Genomic DNA, 24664 nt, shown 5'->3' with positions numbered 1-24664 from the left:
TGTCGTCAAAATGACTTATTTGTTACATGACTTCATATTGACGCGTCTTGATATAACATTATTTTGACGTCATATTTCAGTCATGAACTGACGATTATTTTATTATTAATGTGATTAGTTAGTACATCGATCTCATAAAAAAATTTTTTTAAATAGTTTATATAACATGACTTTCGCGATTAAACTTTAACCATTTTTCTTTCGACGCATACGTTTATCTGTGCACGACTTATGTTGCTTAACCACTCAAATGTTCATTAAATTAGTGCACAGTGAAAATATTAGCTGTATCAATCGAGTGTAATTAAAGTGCCAAAAAATATATTTTTTATAATAATATATTTTTAGAAATATATTTTTAAATAAATATTTTTAAATAAATAATATATTTTTAAAAATATATTTTTTTAGAATCTTTTTATAATACAGTTAATTGACAAAATATATTTTTATAAAACGCAGGCAACGGAAGACATTACTTGAAATTTTATATGATATTAGAAGTAAGTTTTTTTATTTATGTTTAAATAAAATAATAACAATATAAAACTTGTGACCTATTTTCTTACCATATTTGTGTTTTCCAGCGTTTTCAAATAAAGCAGTTTAATCGATCCTCTGAAGAATAGAGTGGCTGTAATTGTTCAATGATGCTCTCGAATCGGTTAATCTGCTTTATTCGACAACGCTATTAAATATATTATTATGATGAGAAAAAGACGTCAAAATATGGTACATTTTATGACGTCAAAATGCGGTACATGTCATGACGACGTCAAGAATCTGTGACATTAGACCATTATTTTTACGTTATAAAAACGTCAGCTCGTGACGTCAAGAATAGTCAGCGAATGACCAATTTAAAACGTCAAAATGACGTGTGCTTGCTATCTGGGCAGGGATGGCGCGATATAGGCAATTACGTGGAGCGCTCGCCGCGATCAGCTGATTGCTACACTCATCGCGTATAGCAATCAGCTGATCGCGGCGAGCGCCCCACGTAATCGCCTATATCGCGCCATCCCTGCCTATCTCTCGTACTCGTTCCGCAATTAGTTAACTATTTTCCTTTATAGTTTAAAAACTAAACTCGGGCAAAATTTTGCAAGAGAAAAAATCGTCTTAGAATTCATTCAAGAATTTGATATTTTAAAGACAAATGTATGTTCAGAATCACCCTGTATAAAAAAAATACAATTACAGTAAAATTTAATTCAACTATAATGCACAATAATACAGTTGTTATGGATGACGATTCGGATCGGAACATATTAGTGATTATTAATTTATTACAATATGGAAACCAGTTAAAAAGGGAAAGCGAAAGCAAGGGGGGAGAAAGAGAAATTAAATTTTTTTTACTTTTTTACATTTCAATGATATTTCAATATTTTAATATATTCTGAGATAAAAAAGAATGCTCACGAGAGTTTAAATGTATTTATCTGATCTTAATATGCAATAAAGCTGCTAATAAAACAATACTTTAAAAAACTTTCATATTTTCTGCGAAATTTTTTCTATTTAAAAAAGAAGCATCTTTTAGAGCCGAGTTTTCTGTATAATTAATATTGTAGTATATGATTCAAATATATACAGGGTGTTTCCACTATCTCCCAACAAAGTAAAACCATAAGTAGATCTCGCTAAACTGAACTAAAAAATCCTATATCATTTTGCAAGAAACCACGTAAAATTTCGACATCTTATTTAAAAAAGATCGGTCAATGCGCGTGACTAGAAGCGCGCCACGAGAAAGGTCGTCCCACTGTAACTAAATATTTTGTAATTCATATCTCGAAATTTTACGTGGTTTCTTGCAAAATAGTATAGGATTTTTTAATTCAGTTTAGCGAGATCTACTTATGGTTTTATTTTGTTCTGAGATACTGGAAACATCCTGCATATGTACGTATCTGTGTAAAATAAACACACGTAAATATATAATCAATATCTATGTATTAAATTTGTAACACAGAAAAGTAATACAATATAATATGTAATATAATATAATATTAAAAATATATATAATGTTTATAATATGAATTATATTGTAATATAATATAATATTTTTATACAATATTATACAATACAATATTTTTATACAATATTATACATACACAATATTTTTAACATTATATTGTACAATTATAATATTATCTTGATTAAATACAATTAAACAATTATTAATTCTTGTATGACATTAGTGAATAATTAAGTATATACATTTATAAATATTATTACAATCATTTATGCCGCATTTTTAATTTCTAAACAGTTAATGTCTTCAAGATTTAGTTATTCAATTGTTAAATAAAGATCGAAAATAATTTATCTGTTTTTCGATCTCCGACCAGCGTGTTTCTATCTTGTATTCAATATTGGATATGACTGAATTTTTTAACTCCTTTTTTACAAATTCCTTTATCTAAAATGGATTATTTTAATAATTATTATTAATAAATGATTTCGTATTTAATAATTGCACTGTCACAAATACAGAGTATCATTATGAACAGAATTATAGAAAAATATTATATAAAATATAGAAATTTGATTTATTTAAAATTTACCTCATCCAACTGTCCCTTAGAATAAGCATTGTTAATTATAACAATTAATGTCACAATATTATTGATTTTCCTATGAAGAATAAAACAGTACATTTATAATTCATTCAATAAATCTTCATGTCTACGTGTAGTATATCTTTATTAAATAATATCGTTATCTGTGTCTTATTATTTTGTAATTATTTAATAAACTTGTAAGCATGTACTTAGTATTCCTCTCAAGAATAGAAAGGAAAATATTAGCATTTAAGGCATAAGCTCGCTCTCTCCGTTCAAGTTGAAGATGAGATTGATTATACAAAGGTTTTGAAATTTTTCGAATTATTACAGTATTTGTGATAATTTCTAAATAATAGATTATAATTTCAGAATTTTTACTGTAAGCCAAACATTCTAATATTTTATTATTTTCTTTCATGTGATCATTAAAAACTTTATTCCATGTATCACGATCTGCCATTTTCAAACCATTACAATATGTCCACCTCTTCCGTCCAGGCAAAAGTCTACAAAAAACAGTCCAGGAAAGAAATAAATATCTTCTAACGAAATTGTGGTAATAGTTTCTTTAATGTCTTATAAATAATTATTGACATAAGTGATAACTAATTTCTCAAACATATGCAAAATATAAAAAATATTCCTATAAAAAGAATCAAATATTAAGAAAAGAATTACTTGTTTTCTTCAGGATTTGCTAGATGCCATTTCAAATGACGCGTAGATTTCTTTTCGCAAGGATTTTCATTTATAATACATTCCCACTTTGCGAGTTCTTGTTTTAAACATTTAGTATGATCGTTAATGTTATTTTCGTCATACAGATTCCAGTTACTAAATTTATAATTTCGCATAAAATCAAACTTTAGCACGCCCTAAAATTTAATACGTATCATTATATTTAGTTTAATCATTATTTACAAGAACAAATATAATGTACGCGCAAATAAACATTATTCCTAGATAATTTTCTTTATATTTCTTTAATATTTATGTGACTTCGTAGCATCAATACCATAATAGCCAAATTTACAAATTTCTTATTTGTGTGTGAATAATTGTGTATATAATTATATTTTATCATCTAAATAGGTATGGATTTTATATGATCTAAAGGATTCTTAATACAGATATATCAATATACAAAGTGTTTTATAAGATTGTGCTAACGCTCGTGGGTGGATAAAACGCAATAAACTCAACATAATGGTCCTTTACCATTTTGCAATTTTTCGCAATAATTTATTGAAATATTAATTAAAAATGTGAATAAACGCACGTTTCGCGAGGCTAGATCGTAAGATATGCGCGGTAGGTGTGTCAGCGGCGAGTATCGCATAGCCATGAAAAAACAAGAGTCGAGGTACGCGCGATCATATTTTACGAGACACTCTGTATATATATTTTAGTCTGTGCATATTGATGTATCGATTGATGTATCGATTTTGATATATGATGAGTTATTTTCTTAATTTAAATCTGTGCATATCAAATATAGGTTTTAAGTATTTTAAACTTTAAATATTAATTTCTTATATAAAACAAGCATTTACAAGTGAAAATTATTATATATTAAATTATTATGTGTTGTATAATGTAAAAAAATTATCCTAAAATTATATAAGTCAATTTCTCTGCAAAATGTTTGTATATTTTTAACATCGTAAACGTTCTAATACTACTGAAGAAAATTAACGTAAGAAAGATAATTGTTATACTGTGTTCTATAATTTCCTAAAACATTCATTATTAATTACATAACTGATCATCAATTAGCACATAAATCCTAAAGTATTATTATTATAGGAAAACAACTTTATGAATAATTCAAAATTTATAAAATGTGATTATATTAAATTTAAAGAAAAAAAAACATAAGTAAGGGCCTTTTGAATTTAAATTTCTAACTTTTGAAACAAAAAAAATAAATAATAATGTATAATTAATTTTTTTGTTCAGTTTACTACATATATCTATTTTTAAAAAATTCATTGTTATGATACGAAATCGTTGTATTATGTAGAAATAATTGGTGTAATGAACGATATTTTATAAAAAACTGTTTATATATATATATATATATATATAAACCGTATATAGTACCTTGAATTCAGGATAAAAATCCAAGAATGGGAAGATATTCGACAAAATTTCAAATGCTTTGAACATAGGATACCATGCTATATAATCTCGTTCGTGTGCCAAATAAGAAGCGAGTTCCCAAAATACGGAGAATTCAAGTTTCTTCTCTATCGCAAAATGAAACGCATCATTGATGATTTGCGCGCGATTGAGAACATGTATATTACTATATTTTTCAGAATTTAAGTATTGTGCAATTTTTCGCCAATTCGCAGTATCATAATTGACGCGATAATATCCTGTTATAAAATAAATTACTTTTGTCGATTATTAAATATTTTGAAATTATATATATTAATTAAACGTATTTTTCGAGAGATATTAAAGATATTTCGATTATTATAAATAAATTTAATATATTATTATAATTAGAGATGTTTACATCTTCCGTTTTTATTATTTAACATAAAGGCTGTATCAGGAATTCTACATATTATAGCAAGAAACAACAACAATTTTGTGTTTTCTTTACACCAATTGATTCCTCTCATTATTTTGTACATAAAAGTATTAAGGTAAGATAATCGAAAAATGAATATTTTACTAGATATTTTATGGTTTATGTAAAATTAAGAAATTATTTCAAGCCTTATAACTCGAAAAGTACTTAATGAAAAAATACTTTATTATAGTGTTTTGGAAAGCTCTCGACATAAGCTATAAGAATATGCAATAAAAAATAGGTGGTTCCATTTAAGAAATTAAAGGTGTCCTTGACCTCACCTTAACGATGCCATCCAAGGTCAAACCAATGACACCATCTTATGTTCCCCTCAAAACCATACAATTTTTGTCGAAAACGTTTTTCTCTAAAATGCTTAGTTTTTGAAAAAAAAGGGGTGTACAGGTGGTCTAGGACACCCTGTATAAATATATATATATAAATATATATATATATATATATATATATATATATATATATATACACGTATATATATACACTCACCCGCAAAAAAAGCGGTACACCTAAAATTTGAGAAAATTTCATCAAATTTTAAATGATCATAACTTGGTAAATAATGATGATAAAAATATGTTTAAAAAAACAAAATGAAGGCTGTAATGTCCACTTTAAGAATATTTAAGTGGCAATTATGCTCAGCCATTGTTTTCAAAATGGCGGATAAGGAAGTGAAAGGATGTAAAATTGATTATTAAAGGATCGAGTTTGGGACGGTGCACGGCGTAAATCAGGTAACGCAGCCCAATGAGACCAAATGCTCGTGAAAGTGTGGAGTGTTATCTTTAAAATGTTTTTTTACCGAGCTCGATACGATGATTTTTCGCTGAGTTATTCCGAATTTAATTAAAAACGCTCTTTTTTCTTCTTCAATTTGCAGCTCAGCGAATAATTATCGTATCGAGCTCGGTAAAAAAGCATTGTAAAGGTGATACTCCACACTTTCACATGCATTTCGTCCCATTGGGCTGCGATACCTGATTCACGCCACGCACTGGAGCAAAGCGGGAACCTTTATTTATCGGTTTTGTATGCTTTCATTTATCCGCTATTTTGAAAAAAAATGGTTGCACATAATTTCAATTTAATTTAGGTGTGTGTGTGTGTGTGCTCGTTTGTATACCACAAGGATAAGGACCCCGTGGTTCGTCAGCTCCACAGTATTTAAAGACTCCAAACCCTCCTTGTGGCGTGTGTGTGTGTGTGTGTGTGTGTGTGTGTGTGTGTGTGCTCGTTTGTATACCACAAGGATAAGGACCCCGTGGTTCGTCAGCTCCACAGTATTTAAAGACTCCAAACCCTCCTTGTGGCGTGTGTGTGTGTGTGTGTGTGTGTGCTCGTTTGTATACCACAAGGATAAGGACCCCGTGGTTCGTCAGCTCGACAGTATTTAAAGACTCCAAACCCTCCTTGTGGCGTGTGTGTGTGTGTGTGTGTGTGTGTGTGTGTGTGTGTGTGTGTGTGTGTGTGTGTGTACGGGCGCACGCATGTGTGTATTAATAGTGGGTATGACCTCCTCGTGCGCGTATTACCTCATTCATACGATCAGGCATACTCTGTATTAGTCTTTTTATTTCATCCTGCGTAATTGCATCCCATGCATTTTGAAGAACTCTTTGAAGTTCTTGCAGTGACTGAGGTGCAGGTACGTGATTTCGTACTTTCTTGCCGAGATTGTCCCACAAATGCTCAATGGGATTTAAATCCGGACTACTTGCTGGCCAAACAAGTCGATTTATGCCAACTTCATCGAGGAAATCAAACACTCTTCTCGCAGTGTGTGGTCGAGCATTGTCTTGCATAAACAAGAAGTTCTCTCCGATAAAGGGTGCATACGGAACAACATACGGAAGGAGTATGTCTTCCACGTATACATCTGCGTTCATGTTCCTGTCAAAATAGTGCAAATCTGTATGAGCGTCCGCTGAAATACCTGCCCAAACCATCACAGAGCCTCCATTGTAGCTGTACCTTTCACTTACAGTACAATCTGCAAATCGTTCTCCACGACGACGATAAACTCGTTCTCGTCCATCTGGAGAATAGAGACAAAAACGAGATTCATCGCTAAAGAGTACTTTGCCCCAGTCTGCGTAATTCCAGTCTCTATGCGCAACTGCAAAATTGAGTCGAGCTACGCGATGACGACCTGTAAGAAAAGGTACAGCCGCTGGCCTGCGCGAAAACAGATTTTGTTCCGCTAATCTTCTCCGAACGGTGTCAACGGATACATTGCAATTGTGGACATCCCTTAAATTGTTTCGAATTTTAACAGCTGTTCGATGTCTGTCTCTTAATGAATTTAAAATAATAAATCGGTCATCGTTTTCATTGGTACGTCGAGGGCGCCCAGAACCAGGCCTCCTCTTGAAAGAATTGGTGTCTAAGTACCTGGCATAAGCACGTTGCACAGTTGACACTGACAGATCAAGTGCCTCAGCAACGTATCTTCGACTTCTGCCATCTTCAATTAAAGCAACAACTTGAGCAGCTTTTTCTGGAGTTATCGTTGCCATAATCGAGAAGTAATTTCGAGAAGAAGTAATTAATTATGGTTTCAATAGATGAAGTCGCAAGGAGCAACGCGTCTAGAGAGCTAGCAAATCAATCGCATAACTTGTACTATAGTCTTTCAATGTTTTTTCCGTTTGAGACGTGCTTATGCCAGGTACATTGAAAGACTATAGTACAAGTTATGCGATTGATTTGCTAGCTCTCTAGACGCGTTGCTCCTTGCGACTTCATCTATTGAAACCATAATTAATTACTTCTTCTCGAAATTACTTCTCGATTATGGCAACGATAACTCCAGAAAAAGCTGCTCAAGTTGTTGCTTTAATTGAAGATGGCAGAAGTCGAAGATACGTTGCTGAGGCACTTGATCTGTCAGTGTCAACTGTGCAACGTGCTTATGCCAGGTACTTAGACACCAATTCTTTCAAGAGGAGGCCTGGTTCTGGGCGCCCTCGACGTACCAATGAAAACGATGACCGATTTATTGTTTTAAATTCATTAAGAGACAGACATCGAACAGCTGTTCAAATTCGAAACAATTTAAGGGATGTCCACAATTGCAATGTATCCGTTGACACCGTTCGGAGAAGATTAGCGGAACAAAATCTGTTTTCGCGCAGGCCAGCGGCTGTACCTTTTCTTACAGGTCGTCATCGCGTAGCTCGACTCAATTTTGCAGTTGCGCATAGAGACTGGAATTACGCAGACTGGGGCAAAGTACTCTTTAGCGATGAATCTCGTTTTTGTCTCTATTCTCCAGATGGACGAGAACGAGTTTATCGTCGTCGTGGAGAAGGATTTGCAGATTGTACTGTAAGTGAAAGGTACAGCTACAATGGAGGCTCTGTGATGGTTTGGGCAGGTATTTCAGCGGACGCTCATACAGATTTGCACTTTTTTGACAGGAACATGAACGCAGATGTATACGTGGAAGACATACTCCTTCCGTATGTTGTTCCGTATGCACCCTTTATCGGAGAGAACTTCTTGTTTATGCAAAACAATGCTCGACCACACACTGCGAGAAGAGTGTTTGATTTCCTCGATGAAGTTGGCATAAATCGACTTGTTTGGCCAGCAAGTAGTCCGGATTTAAATCCCATTGAGCATTTGTGGGACAATCTCGGCAAGAAAGTATGAAATCACGTACCTGCACCTCAGTCACTGCAAGAACTTCAAAGAGTTCTTCAAAATGCATGGGATGCAATTACGCAGGATGAAATAAAAAGACTAATACAGAGTATGCCTGATCGTATGAATGAGGTAATACGCGCACGAGGAGGTCATACCCACTATTAATACACACATGCGTGCGCCCGTACACACACACACACACACACACACACACACGCCACAAGGAGGGTTTGGAGTCTTTAAATACTGTGGAGCTGACGAACCACGGGGTCCTTATCCTTGTGGTATACAAACGAGCACACACACACACACACACCTAAATTAAATTGAAATTATGTGCAACCATTTTTTTTCAAAATAGCGGATAAATGAAAGCATACAAAACCGATAAATAAAGGTTCCCGCTTTGCTCCAGTGCGTGGCGTGAATCAGGTATCGCAGCCCAATGGGACGAAATGCATGTGAAAGTGTGGAGTATCACCTTTACAATGCTTTTTTACCGAGCTCGATACGATAATTATTCGCTGAGCTGCAAATTGAAGAAGAAAAAAGAGCGTTTTTAATTAAATTCGGAATAACTCAGCGAAAAATCATCGTATCGAGCTCGGTAAAAAAACATTTTAAAGATAACACTCCACACTTTCACGAGCATTTGGTCTCATTGGGCTGCGTTACCTGATTTACGCCGTGCACCGTCCCAAACTCGATCCTTTAATAATCAATTTTACATCCTTTCACTTCCTTATCCGCCATTTTGAAAACAATGGCTGAGCATAATTGCCACTTAAATATTCTTAAAGTGGACATTACAGCCTTCATTTTGTTTTTTTAAACATATTTTTATCATCATTATTTACCAAGTTATGATCATTTAAAATTTGATGAAATTTTCTCAAATTGTAGGTGTACCGCTTTTTTTGCGGGTGAGTGTAGTATCATATATATCATATATGGCATAAATTTTAATTAAAAATAATCATAAGATGTACTAAAACTCATATATATAATATGAGATATAACAAAAGATATTACAAGAATATTGAAATTTTAACAATATATTTGAAATTTTCATTTCTTGCTGTAAAATGTAGAATTGCTGATACAGCCTTCATGTTAAATAATAAAAACAGTAGATACAAACTTCTCTAATAATAATAATATATTTAATATCGAAATATCTTTAACATCTCGAAAAATGCTTATAATTAATATATATCATTTCAAAGTATTTAATAATCGACAAAAGTAATTTATTTTATAACAGGATACTATCGCGTCAATTATGATATTGTGAACTGGCGAAAAATTGCACAATACTTAAATTCTGAAAAATATAGTAATATACATGTTCTCAATCGCGCGCAAATCATCAATGATGCGTTTCATTTTGCGATAGAGAAGAAACTTGAATTTTCCGTATTTTGGGAACTCGCTTCTTATTTGGCACAGGAAGGAGATTATATAGCATGGTATCCTATGCTCAAAGCATTTGAATTTTTGTCGAATATCTTCCCATTCTTGGATTTTTATCTTGAATTCAAGGTATATATATATATATATATATATATATATATATATATATATATATATATATATATATATATATATTTATGTGTGTGTGTGTGTAAATAATAATGAAACAATTTTGAGAATTTGGATATGTAATGAATTTTGTACTAATATAAAGTGGTTTTTTACAGACATAATATACAGGGTGACCCATTTTAACTTAGGCAGCCAAATAACTCGAAAAATAAGCAAGATAGAGAAAAATGTTTTAGACAAAAGTTGTATGGTTTCGAGGGGGCCATAAGATGGTATCATTGGTTTGACCTTGAAGAGTCATTTGAAGGTCACGTGAAGGTCACTTCAATTTTTTTAAATGGAATACCCTATATATTTTTGTACATTCTTGTAGCTTATTTCGAGAGCTTTCCAAAACACTATAATTAAGTACCTTTCCGTTAAGTACTTTTTGAGTTATGATGCTTGAAATAATTTCTTAATTTTACATAAACCATAAAATATCTTGTAAAATATTCATTTTTCGATTATCTTACCTTAATACTTTTATGTACAAAATAATGAGAGGAATCAATTGGTGTAAAGAAAACACATAGTTGTTTTTAAGAAAAAATATGGAATTGTTAATTGCAAATTACATATTTTTTCTTCGAAACAACTATGTGTTTTCTTTACACCAATTGATTCCTCTCATTATTTTGTACATAAAACTATTAAGGTAAGGTAATCGAAAAATGAATATTTTACAAGATATTTTACGGTTTATGTAAAATTAAGAAATTATTTCAAGCCTCATAACTCAAAAAGTACTTAACGAAAATGTACTTAATTATAGTGTTTTGGAAAGCTCTCGAGATGAGCTACAAGAATGTACAAAAATATATAGGATGTTCCATTTAAAAAAATTGAAGTGACCTTCACGTGACCTTCAAATGACTCTTCAAGGTCAAACCAATGATACCATCTTATGGCCCCCTCGAAACCATACAACTTTTGTCTAAAACATTTTTCTCTATCTTGCTTATTTTTCGAGTTATTTGGCTGCCTAAGTTAAAATGGGTCACCCTGTATATGTACTAAAATATATATACTTGAAATATATACAGGGCGATCCTGAAAAACGTTATGTCTTTAAAATGACGTATTCTTGACACCATTCTAAGACAATTTTTCCTTTACCAAAATTTGATTTGAAGCGTAGTTTTTGAATTATGAGCAAAAATAGTTAGTAAATCACGCGTCGGGTACAGAAGGCAGGCAGGAGCGGCGCGGCGTGCCGCGAGCGCGGGCGCAGCTGACCGCCCGACGGGTGATTATCACCGCATGAGTCGCTAACTATTTTATCTTATAACATAAAATTATGCTTTAAATAAAATTTTGGTAAAGAAGAAAATGTCTTAGAATTACGTCAGAAATACGTGTTGCTTAAAATAACGTTATTTTAATAATGAAAAGTTGTTCCGGATCGCCGGCCGTCCGACGTTGCAATCAGCTGATTGCTACACGCGATGTGTGTATGGCGGAGTGTGTGCGTAAGAGAGAGAGAGAGAGAGAGAGAGAGAGAGAGAGAAAGAGAGAGAGAGAGAGGGAGGGTAGGAGGGACAGACATTCATACACACGCACGCACTTTTTTTCTCGCTCTCTTTCTCTCTTTTACGCAACACTCGTACACTCTCTCATTCAGTCTCTCACTCACACTCTCTCGGACACTCACTCACTCACTCACCTGCTTACTCACTTGCTCACTCTCCTTGTAGCAGCGTAGCGAATCTTCATGCTATGTATTGTTGTTATCTGCTGCACGGTTATGATTGCTAGAGATGCACGACACATCGAAATTTTTTCGATTATTAGTCTCACACTCGATTGACACAATACAGATTACACGATAACGAGTTTACTGTTTATTCACTCACTATTGATTTATCGATACCAAAAATTACTTTCAAAGAAACGCGAATGCAAACAGCACATGACTCGACGCGAAGCGACGGACCGCGGAGACTGCGCGACCACAAGAGTTATGTTGCCAGAAACGCAACACGCGACATCTAACAAATGACTTGCGCGTGGCGCGTGATTGACGCGAGATAAGACGAACGATCGGCTAAAACCTTCGCATTGCGAATGCGGTAGAAAACATGAAACGTATAATGACATACTTAAAAAATTAATTATTTATTATAAATAATAACTATTTCTAATTATAATAAATAATTATTATTTTAAAAAGCATGTGTTGTACGTTATTACGTTTTCGAAATTATTGCATTCACGATGCGAAGATTTAAGTCAATCGCAAGAATAATGTAATTAAAATTACATTTGGAAAAATTTATTTTTATTCTGCTCACAATGAAATGTTCCAACGTGAAAATGTATTGGTCGCTCTGAAAAGAGCGGATTGATTAAAAAAAATTTTAAAGCAGATGCTCAAAATGCCCGCCATCCATCCTAATGCAAGCTCTCATGCGTTTTAATAAGTTTCTTTCGACGTTTTCCATTATTTCTTCGTCAATATTCCAAATAGAGAATCGTAATCTTGTCTCCAGATCTTCAATATCTTCGGGAAGCGTTTTATAAATTACTTCCTTGCAGTATCCCCATAAGAAAAAATCTAGAGGATTGAGATCCGGAGATCTTGCGGGCCAACGTATCGGGCCGTACCGACCCATCCAGCGTCCGGGAAAATTCTCGTTTAAGTAATTCGTAACGATCCTGGCGTTGTGTGGCCCAGCACCGTCTTGTTGGAAGATAATATCGTTTCTTTCAAATAATGGCACATCTTCTAAGAAATGTGGTAGATTTTCTGTTAATAAATCGACGTAGGTTCTTCCAGTTAAAATATCTGGAAGAATAACTGGACCAAGTATTTCAGTGCCCATTATTCCAGCCCATACATTAATCTTCCAACGAGTTTGAAAATTTCGAAATCGCGTGACTCTGGGATTTTCTTCGCTCCAAAAGTGCATATTATGCACATTAAAAATTCCTTCTTGTGTGAATAGCGATTCATCGCTGAATATCACACGAGAGGAATATCTGGGATCTCGATCGACGTTTCGCAGAAAATTTTCGCAAAACGTTCGTCTTGCAGGGTAATCTGCTGGTCGTAAATGCTGCACGCGTGTATAATGAAACGCGTGCAACTTTTCTTCTTTTAATATTCTTTGTACGGTTGTATAGGATAAATCATGTTCTCGAGCAACTACCCGAATACTTGTTTCGGGATTATCCTCGAAAGTACGTATGACTCTCTCCGTGTTCCGTACATTTCTAACATCGCGATTTCTCCCAGCGTCGTGTTTGTTCGGCAGGACACTGCCAGTATCATACAGTCTTTGAGCTGCTCTAAGTATGACGTTACCCGATGGATGTCTTCGGTTTGGATATAATTCGGCGTATCTTCTTGCAGCAGGGTTTTGCTGCCCGTGACACTCGCCAAGTGCCATCAGCATGTCATAATATTCTTGACTTGTGTACGCTGCCATATCTTCTTCGCGCTTATTGATAATCGCTGATAATCGCAGGCTTATTGATTGCATCATCGATCGTGCGTCTAATTTATACGATCTTCGCTGGGGGTCTATGCCCCTCCTCGCCTCCCGCGACCAATCACTAATTAGCGTCCGCGACATTCGCGATTGGTCGCGGGAGGCGAGGAGGGGCATAGACCCCCAGCGAAGATCGTATAAATTAGACGCACGATCGATGATGCAATCAATAAGCCTGCGATTATCAGCGATTATCAATAAGCGCGAAGAAGATATGGCAGCGTACACAAGTCAAGAATATTATGACATGCTGATGGCACTTGGCGAGTGTCACGGGCAGCAAAACCCTGCTGCAAGAAGATACGCCGAATTATATCCAAACCGAAGACATCCATCGGGTAACGTCATACTTAGAGCAGCTCAAAGACTGTATGATACTGGCAGTGTCCTGCCGAACAAACACGACGCTGGGAGAAATCGCGATGTTAGAAATGTACGGAACACGGAGAGAGTCATACGTACTTTCGAGGATAATCCCGAAACAAGTATTCGGGTAGTTGCTCGAGAACATGATTTATCCTATACAACCGTACAAAGAATATTAAAAGAAGAAAAGTTGCACGCGTTTCATTATACACGCGTGCAGCATTTACGACCAGCAGATTACCCTGCAAGACGAACGTTTTGCGAAAATTTTCTGCGAAACGTCGATCGAGATCCCAGATATTCCTCTCGTGTGATATTCAGCGATGAATCGCTATTCACACAAGAAGGAATTTTTAATGTGCATAATATGCACTTTTGGAGCGAAGAAAATCCCAGAGTCACGCGATTTCGAAATTTTCAAACTCGTTGGAAGATTAATGTATGGGCTGGAATAATGGGCACTGAAATACTTGGTCCAGTTATTCTTCCAGATATTTTAACTGGAAGAACCTACGTCGATTTATTAACAGAAAATCTACCACATTTCTTAGAAGATGTGCCATTATTTGAAAGAAACGATATTATCTTCCAACAAGACGGTGCTGGGCCACACAACGCCAGGATCGTTACGAATTACTTAAACGAGAATTTTCCCGGACGCTGGATGGGTCGGTACGGCCCGATACGTTGGCCCGCAAGATCTCCGGATCTCAATCCTCTAGATTTTTTCTTATGGGGATACTGCAAGGAAGTAATTTATAAAACGCTTCCCGAAGATATTGAAGATCTGGAGACAAGATTACGATTCTCTATTTGGAATATTGACGAAGAAATAATGGAAAACGTCGAAAGAAACTTATTAAAACGCATGAGAGCTTGCATTAGGATGGATGGCGGGCATTTTGAGCATCTGCTTTAAAATTTTTTTTAATCAATCCGCTCTTTTCAGAGCGACCAATACATTTTCACGTTGGAACATTTCATTGTGAGCAGAATAAAAATAAATTTTTCCAAATGTAATTTTAATTACATTATTCTTGCGATTGACTTAAATCTTCGCATCGTGAATGCAATAATTTCGAAAACGTAATAACGTACAACACATGCTTTTTAAAATAATAATTATTTATTATAATTAGAAATAGTTATTATTTATAATAAATAATTAATTTTTTAAGTATGTCATTATACGTTTCATGTTTTCTACCGCATTCGCAATGCGAAGGTTTTAGCCGATCGTTCGTCTTATCTCGCGTCAATCACGCGCCACGCGCAAGTCATTTGTTAGATGTCGCGTGTCGCGTTTCTGGCAACATAACTCTTGTGGTCGCGCAGTCTCCGCGGTCCGTCGCTTCGCGTCGAGTCATGTGCTGTTTGCATTCGCGTTTCTTTGAAAGTAATTTTTGGTATCGATAAATCAATAGTGAGTGAATAAACAGTAAACTCGTTATCGTGTAATCTGTATTGTGTCAATCGAGTGTGAGACTAATAATCGAAAAAATTTCGATGTGTCGTGCATCTCTAGCAATCATAACCGTGCAGCAGATAACAACAATACATAGCATGAAGATTCGCTACGCTGCTACAAGGAGAGTGAGCAAGTGAGTAAGCAGGTGAGTGAGTGAGTGAGTGTCCGAGAGAGTGTGAGTGAGAGACTGAATGAGAGAGTGTACGAGTGTTGCGTAAAAGAGAGAAAGAGAGCGAGAAAAAAAGTGCGTGCGTGTGTATGAATGTCTGTCCCTCCTACCCTCCCTCTCTCTCTCTCTCTTTCTCTCTCTCTCTCTCTCTCTCTCTCTCTCTCTCTCTCTCTCTCTCTCTCTTACGCACACACTCCGCCATACACACATCGCGTGTAGCAATCAGCTGATTGCAACGTCGGACGGCCGGCGATCCGGAACAACTTTTCATTATTAAAATAACGTTATTTTAAGCAACACGTATTTCTGACGTAATTCTAAAACATTTTCTTCTTTACCAAAATTTCATTTAAAGCATAATTTTATGTTATAAGATAAAATAGTTAGCGACTCATGTGGTGATAATCACCGGTCGGGCGGTCAGCTGCGCCCGCGCTCGCGGCACGCCGCGCCGCTCCTGCCTGCCTTCTGTACCCGACGCGTGATTTACTAACTATTTTTGCTCATAATTCAAAAACTACGCTTCAAATCAAATTTTGGTAAAGGAAAAATTGTCTTAGAATGGTGTCAGGAATACGTCATTTTAAAGACATAACGTTTTTCAGGATCGCCCTGTATATATATATATATATATATATATATAAATGATATATACGTATCATAAATGAACAATAAAGATATAAATTTTTTATTCAATATTTACCAGCTTGTTGTAAGTTGAAAATAATCCATTCATTTTTCTCAAAAAAGAGTTCGATTTTTGAACGCCATGATGTTAACCAAAAATTCGTCCAAGTTACATTAAAATCGAGTTTCGATTCTGTAGTATAAGTAACAGGTATATAATATTGTTTCTCATCTAATTTGTTGTAAAATTCTACTGATACGGTTAGAAGAGCAGTAGAATAATTTCGCGTCACCTTCAACACGATAGTACGCCTCTGCATAATCCACGAATCTATCGTGTCTTTTATATTAAAATCATACTTGGAATTCAATTCAATCATGACAGATCTCATAGCGTTCCATAAATGATAGGTAGTTGTTGCTTCAGACTCACGGAATCTATAAGATTTAACATTATGATAATCTTAACACTACATTAAAATTGATAAATAAATATTAAAGAAGAAAATCATAATTTACAAAATTTATTATCGTATGTTAATCTATAATGTAACTCTATTTCTATTATATATTAATATATATTAAATGGAAATATATAAATAATATATAAATAAAATATTTTTATCAAAAATATATACTAAATAATATATGTTAATATATATTGTATTTATTAATAATTATGTCAGCATTTGGCGCGACTAAATAAATAATAATTTTAATTTTTATATTACAAAAAGATTTTAGAGTGTTTATATATTGTTCGTAAAACTAGATTCTCGAAATTATTCAATTTGAATTTTTTGTTATTTAGAAACTATGAATCTCTATTATATATTTATTAAGAGAAACTCAAGGTAAAATTTGCAATCTCCACAAAAATACATTAATATAAAATAACATAAATGTGAGATTTCAAATATCTATTTTTTAAACATTACAATGGGATAAATATATTATTCAATTTATTATATATTTCGATTTTCTTCTATGATGTATATTATTACATTACAATACATTATACTTACTGATTATTTAAATATTTCTGAAATCCCTTTAAAAATATATAAGATGGCAATGTTCGTTCTAACATGCGCCATATAATGGATCCTATAGTTTAAAAGAAAAGAAATTTATACTATATTTAAAATGCCTTTACTGTGCAATGCGCAATAAAGGTTTGTGAATATATTCGTAATTAATGAAACTAAATATATCACACCCAAAGTTTGTGTAATTAAATCAAAGTAAACAGTTATGAAAGATTGTTAAATACATTTGAACGAAAAAATTTAAAATAATAGATAAATAGTGATTGATTAAATATTCGTAACAATAATAAATTAGACAATTATAAAGAATCGGATAGTTTTATGTTTTATCATGATCTTTTGGAGTCTTAGATAAACATATATATTTGTAATTTAAAAAAATTATACAAAAATTATATAAAAATTAAATTTAAAGTTACTTATGTTTCTCATTATTATTATTGCTAATATTATAATAAAATATATTAAAAATAATAATAATAAAATTAAATTTTACAAATGAAGGGCCTTGCACGGTTCTTATGGAAATTAAATTTCGATGAAATTTGCCGAAACTTTAGAAATAAATAGTTTATGTGAAAACACAATAAGTTAAAAAAATGTCAAAATATAAATGCGATATTGGTTGATGGAGTCGCTACGTCTCGTCGCTACAAGTCAAATATCGAAATAAAGCGATATTTAAATACTATTAAGGAAAAGTAAATAATATGTTAGAATTAAATAACAGTTGATCATTTTTATTAATACATTTTACTAATATATTTACATAGAAAAAATGTGTGTATCGACGTATCGCCGCTGTCGCCATAGCATCCTATTTGATATTTGATAAAATATAATTAGTTAGAAGTATAGTAATATATGGATTTTTCCAAAGTCTTCTTCTTCGGATGGGGACGGGGTACAATTTTCTTAATTTTTCTTTGATAGACTAGCCTCTCAAAATAATTGAACACCTGTTTCATGGTTTTTCGTAATTCTTGAACCGTTTCTGAAACATAGTGGATGGGAACTTTATGGACACCCTATATATACATATATGTATATCTTTTCCATGTAAATATAATATCTATATATTAATAAAAGTAATCAACTGTGTGTCTGTGATTCTACTAAATACATTATTTATTTTCCCTCAGTAGTATTATTTATTTTTTCTCAGTACTGAAATAATGCCTTATTTCAACATTTGAACGCTTGTAGTGACGAAACGGCATCGCGCTTATCGTAACTTTTGATTTGCCACATAAACTAATTATTTTCAGAGTTTCAGCAAATTTCACCAAACTTCAAAATTCAATTTCCATAAGAATCGTACATGGTCTTTTGTTTATAAATGACTTTTCTCATTTTCTATGAAATTAACATTCAGAAATTTATAATTAATTAATTGTTTAATTATGCAATGTTATATGCATACCTTTGATTTGAGAAAGAGAAGACTGTAAATAATTTTCAGCATAACTATTATATTCTATAGTAGAATTTATAACAACATAAGCATTTAGATAGAGTAATTCATGTTGAACTTGAACTACAAACAAATCCATCATCCGGGAATTTGGCAGAGCCTATAATCATTTCGACATAATCATAACTAATCATAAATAATCAAAAAGAAAAAGTTTCTGGTAGATATCAAAACTGGCATTATTATGTGCTATTGTTAAGAAATATTTATGTGTATTTGAGTGTGTAAATATATATTTCTGCGGTAATTTAAATATATAAACATAAATAAATATATAAACATATATATATATATTCAGATCCTATTAAATTTCTTTTACTGGATTTCTAGAAATTTGAAAGATTTGGATCATTTCTTATAATTAAGAAATAAAACACAATATTTGCACAAATATTTAACAATGATCTACATTGCTAAACTGTTAATCATTTGACTGCGTATTCAAATAGCATTAGTAATAAAATGACCTTGTCGATGATGTATGCTTCATAAAATACATTAAATCCTTTGTTTAACCATGTATGACGCCATAAGTAAGTTGGTTCGAACAGATTTCTAATATATTTTTGTACCATCCCACGTGCAATTAAGCGCGCAATTATCGTCTTGTATGCGACAGGATCTAATTCTTCATTATAAGTGATATCTGCTTCTCTAAAAATAATTATACTAATATGTATGAAAAATTTTGGATATTAATATAACTTCTTATATAAATAGATTATAATATGATAGGTAATCAAAATAATTTTTAAAATATATCTATTTTTCACTATATATATACCGATAAAAGATGAAACCCAAAGTATGTTTGATTTCATCTTGTATATCCGAGATTGCGACATGATCCACTTTGCTCTCAAATGAAACAGAGGACCGCTTAAGGGCTCTCCTCAAAATATTCCAATTACGCATGTATTCATTGGTGGAAGAAATAACAGTTTTCGCAAATTCTAAATGCGGTTTCGATTGCGGTCTGAACCATATGGATGAACGAATTATTTCATCATCCGAGAGGATGATCTCATGAAAACCGGATATCAGAAATGCTACACTATCTATGGAGATCAAAGGAGTCTCGTGAAAATATGTCGATATCATATTATCGTTTATCAATTCAGTATCTCGTATCGGCATATTTGACAAAGCTTTGTATTTTGGATGATGCATTATGGAAATATTAAAAGTAATTCTTAATTCTGGCTTGTCCCAATATGGAAATATTTGCTCTTTTTTCGTTTGATACCTTTCGTCTGATCCCTTTCTTCGCTGAATACCTGTTGCGATTAACCACCTACCGTATTTTAATGATATATTTTAGATAATGACTAATTTTAGATAATTGTAAGCGTAGAATGCAGAAATGTACAATTTGTTTTTGATATTTCATATATTCTTCTACTTACTCTATTTCTTCATGATCGTTTATGTACGGAGTTCCGAAAGATTCCATTGCGATATTAATTGAGATTGCATACTCTATATACAGATCGTATATTCCACACAACGAGACATCACCGAAATCGAGCACGACAATATTGTTTTTAATAAAATTTGTTGAATTTGTTTCATAAACCGTACCATTTTGATTTAATTTTGAGTACGCTATAAATGTTGTATCCGGTACATAAAAACTTATGTATCGTTTTGCATGAGAAATATTTAAAGTGATTATGCATACGCTATGGAGATAATTATTGTGTAACATTAACTTCATATTATAATGTGTCGGAAATATATAATCTGATATATTGCTTGATTTGTTGTTTAATACACTGCGCACTGCGATTTTCGATTCTTCATCGATTTCTACTCCTTTGATTTTTGATTCTTCATCATCCATAGAACTCGCTATTGCCATTATGGTTATGTATATTATAGTACTACTTAATAATAGTTTTAAGAATGTCATGTTAAATTTCGTTCGGATATCTATAAAAAACGTTCTTGCGTTAAAAACAAGGTGTTTACAAAAAGTATGCGATTCGATCGACTTTTGTGTGAAAAAAACGTTCAAGAGAATTTACTAACGTTTCATAAGAAAATAGGATTAATTTAAAAAGAAATTAAAATAATACAGTTTAATAAATAAAGGAATGATTAGAAAAGATAAATATAAAAATTATTCAAACGACATATGAAATATTTTTCTCGGATTTGAATATTAGGAGACAAAAGGACGTATTTAGATAATTCCAATAGGACAAGCACAATAAACATAACTCTAATTTATCTTAATTTAGCTATCTTTAAGATTTCTTCTAGTGCAATTACATATTTCAGTATATATATATATATATATATATAAAATAAGCATTAAAATGTATGAGAAATGAAAGTATATTCTGAACAACGTGATTTTATACGTGATATGGACTGTATATTTACTAACATGTTACTTCAAGATCGATCTGTTCCTTAAGTAAGAAATATATTAAAAACATATAAACACTGAATGGAAAACAAATATCATCAAATATTTGAAATTTTGATATTATAGCGATTTGTATCAAACATTCGAACAAAATTCTAAAAATAATTATGTTAATATTTTTATAACACATCTTTTTGAATAAAATGTTACTTATTCATTATTTGCTATTCATTCGTTCATTACACATTTAAATTAACATATCCTACTGGGCCTAGATATTCATTATAAAAAATATTTTAAAAACAAAACACAGGTAATATTATACGTTTTTAAGATAGATAATTTTATAACTTAGATAATGAGATAGTATTTTATAGCTTAGATAATTTTATAGCAATAATATAAAAATAATTACACAATAATTTTATAATGTCAAAAAAAAATTTAGATTATAAATTTTACATTTTCTATATGTCAAAATGATCGAAACATGCTATTACAGTACAAACGTATATGTCTTCATTTCTATTAACTGTAATGTATGTAAAAGATAAAAATAATATTTACAATAAAATGGGTTAGTCGATTTGAAAATTAAAGAAAACGTCTTGTATAAAATAAAAGCGTTACCTGTTACTCCACACAATTTTGTATGCACATTTAAAGAAAGAAAGATAAATATTTTATTATATATTTAATGCCTTATCCTATTAGTTCAATCAGCCAGGTTTAATACCAGATTTAACACAAAAGCATTCAATCGCGAACTTATCGCTTCAAGAGACTACCATAAACTGATGGCTCTGTTGGCATACCTAACAGGTATATAGAAGATTATACGCAGGGCCGTCTTAACTGCGTGTACGAAGTGTGCATTCCACACGAGCGGCAGAATATAAGGGGCGGCAAATTTTGGTTAACAATGTAATTTATTATAAAAGGAAAACCTTTCTCCCTCTCTCCATCTCTCCCTCCCTCTCTCTCTCTCTCTCCCTCTCTCTCTCTCTCTCTATCTCTACACACACGCGCGCGCGCGCGCGCACACACACACACACACACACACACACACACACACACACACACACACACACACACATATATATATATATATATATATATATATGTATATATGTATATATTTATTTTTTTCTACACTATTATAGACATTGCCTTTTCGAAGGTTGAAGAACGATTTGAACACTTAAAGAATTTTCATGACTGGTATTTTAAATAATATAAAAGAATTTAATAAGGAAAATAAAGATATTAGACTGAAAACTTGCATGGACCTACAAATAAAATTGAGTGATCCTTCACTCGAAGAGTGTGATATCGATGCGATAGAACTTAATACGGAAATCGAAAATGATTCAGTTTTCTTTGAAGGTAAACTTAATGCTTTCGATGTATAGCAATTTATGTTAAAAAATGAATTAACCACAATATTTCCAAATTTAACAGTATCTATAAGAATTTTACTGACCCTACCTTCAACAGTAGCTACAGGAGAAAGATTTTTTTCTAAGCTCAAATTAATAAAAAGTTATCTGAGATCTTCAACGTGCCAAGAAAGACTAAAATCTTTAGCTACTTTAAGTATAGAGAATGAAATATTTGAAAGCTTATATATACATATATAAAAGAAATTATTAAAGAATTTGCTAGTAAAAAAGTCAGAAATGTAAATATTGATTTCAATAATTAAATTAATAGTTAAATTATGTTTTTCTCGCTTTTTTGAAGTAATAATCATATACCTATATATATATATATACACAGATATAATACATAGATATATTATGATTTCTTCATTATTAACCTATAATTTTATTTACGTATTTAAATAAATGCTTAAAGTTCTATAAAATTCCTGTTTATTGACTCTATAGAAATAAGTCTTTCCTGCCCTGTCCAATCCAATAAAGGAGGAGCGACAATTATTTGCTGGCACACAGACTGCATTAATGCTTAAGACGGCCCTAGTTATACGTAGTGTTATATAAATATCATCTTGGTTATACATACCATAGGACATCTTACGCATCAGAAGTCAATAAGTATATACTTTTTTAGTTTTTGTATTCCGTTTTCGTATAAAATTTTATTTGAAAGACTTTTAAAGACAACTTTTCTAGAAAACCATTCGCGAGATAAAATTAGTTGAAGAATCATAATCGCGCTTATATTTGCATGTATTGGCCGATCTTCATTAATTAATATCTCGAAATTTTACGTGGTGGTTTTCAAAATGGTACATGACTTTTTAGTTAGTTTATCGAGATCTACTTATGTTTTTTTTGGCGGGAAATTGCACTGACACCCTGTACATATAGTTTAATTTTAGTAAAATGTATATAAGCATATAATTTAATTGGAATAATTAAATTCGAATAAACAATCTCATTAATACCAAGTGTATGTGAGTACGATAATTATTATACAAAATACAAAAGAAAATGCGTAACATCTTTAAAGAAATTTGATAATACATATTGCACAAGAGGTCCGATAATAAGGTAGGATAATTTCCAAATAGAAAAGAGAAATATATATATATTAAAAAAATACATATATAAAAAAAATTAGAATTACAGCAAACCCAGCCACTTTACGACTTTTAGCGTTTTACTTTGTGCAGCAAATATACGGTATTGCTAAAGAGCATGATTGCATTTTCCAATTTAATAATGCACAATATACTAAACTGTGTAACTGCCTATGTTTGAAAATTGTGAAAATTCCAGAAGAATTTTTAATCTTGATACTTCACGTGTCTTCAATCGTAATATCTTAGATGAAAGCAAATTATTCTCGCTTTATTTTCTTAAATATATAATAATTATAAGAATTACATAAGAAATATATTACAATAATTTAAATATATGATAAAATAATATCAAAGTATAAAGTAAGAAAAGAATGCGATATATTAAGAATCTTTGATTTTAAAATGTAAAATTTAATTTTTGTTTAACTTATTGATATTTCCATTATCTTTATAATTAAAATATAAATAAGAGACTCAGATTTTATCTCAGCTGATTCGATTTTCGTTGACTTTTAAAAATGCATTTAAAAATTAAATTTTAAACGCATACACAATGTATACTCCTCCGAGCTCTCCTTTCCCTCTTTCTCGCGATCCGATATAAAAATCTCTTTCATGGCCAGATATAAATCTTAAACGACGTCAATCTAATTCGATCGTAGGCGTCCAGTGCGGGATTAACAGATAA

At 32.0% G+C, this 24664-nt stretch overlaps 1 protein-coding gene across 2 annotated transcripts; it reads right to left on the bottom strand.

The window, feature by feature from the left end:
• Positions 1 to 3372: 3372 nt before the first annotated feature.
• On the bottom strand, positions 3373 to 22203 carry LOC145975238 (aminopeptidase N-like). Of its 2 annotated transcripts, XM_083105576.1 has the most exons (8): positions 22059 to 22203; positions 20461 to 20986; positions 19839 to 20348; positions 19522 to 19708; positions 19004 to 19154; positions 17557 to 17638; positions 16608 to 16969; positions 3373 to 3448 (listed from the first exon to the last, which is right to left on the bottom strand). In XM_083105576.1, the coding sequence occupies exons 2-8, from the start codon at positions 20964 to 20966 to the stop codon at positions 3432 to 3434; spliced, it is 1815 nt and encodes a 604-aa protein (XP_082961702.1). In that variant the 5' UTR covers positions 20967 to 20986; positions 22059 to 22203; the 3' UTR covers positions 3373 to 3431. The 2 variants fall into 2 exon arrangements, with proteins under 2 accessions (XP_082961702.1, XP_082961703.1); XM_083105577.1 differs by lacking the exons at positions 3373 to 3448; positions 16608 to 16969; positions 17557 to 17638 and adding an exon at positions 18316 to 18574.
• Positions 22204 to 24664: the final 2461 nt, after the last annotated feature.

The sequence above is a fragment of the Camponotus vicinus genome, unplaced genomic scaffold, assembly GCF_025532165.1.
Source record: "Camponotus vicinus isolate PSW18456_S1 unplaced genomic scaffold, iyCamVici1.0 SCAF_7, whole genome shotgun sequence".
NCBI lineage: Eukaryota > Metazoa > Arthropoda > Insecta > Hymenoptera > Formicidae > Camponotus > Camponotus vicinus.
Note: the sequence above shows the minus strand (reverse complement) of the source record. Positions and strands in the feature narration are given on the sequence as shown.

Bases quoted from the DNA above. Each gene is read 5' to 3' on its own strand.
- LOC145975238 (XM_083105576.1), bottom strand. From the start codon at position 20,966: ATGACATTCTTAAAACTATTATTAAGTAGTACTATAATATACATAACC. The intron at 19,709-19,838 runs GTATATATATAG...AATTATTTTTAG, and splicing joins TTGGGTTTCATCTTTTATCG to AGAAGCAGATATCACTTATA. The intron at 19,155-19,521 runs GTCATTTTATTA...AAATGATTATAG, and splicing joins AAGCATACATCATCGACAAG to GCTCTGCCAAATTCCCGGAT.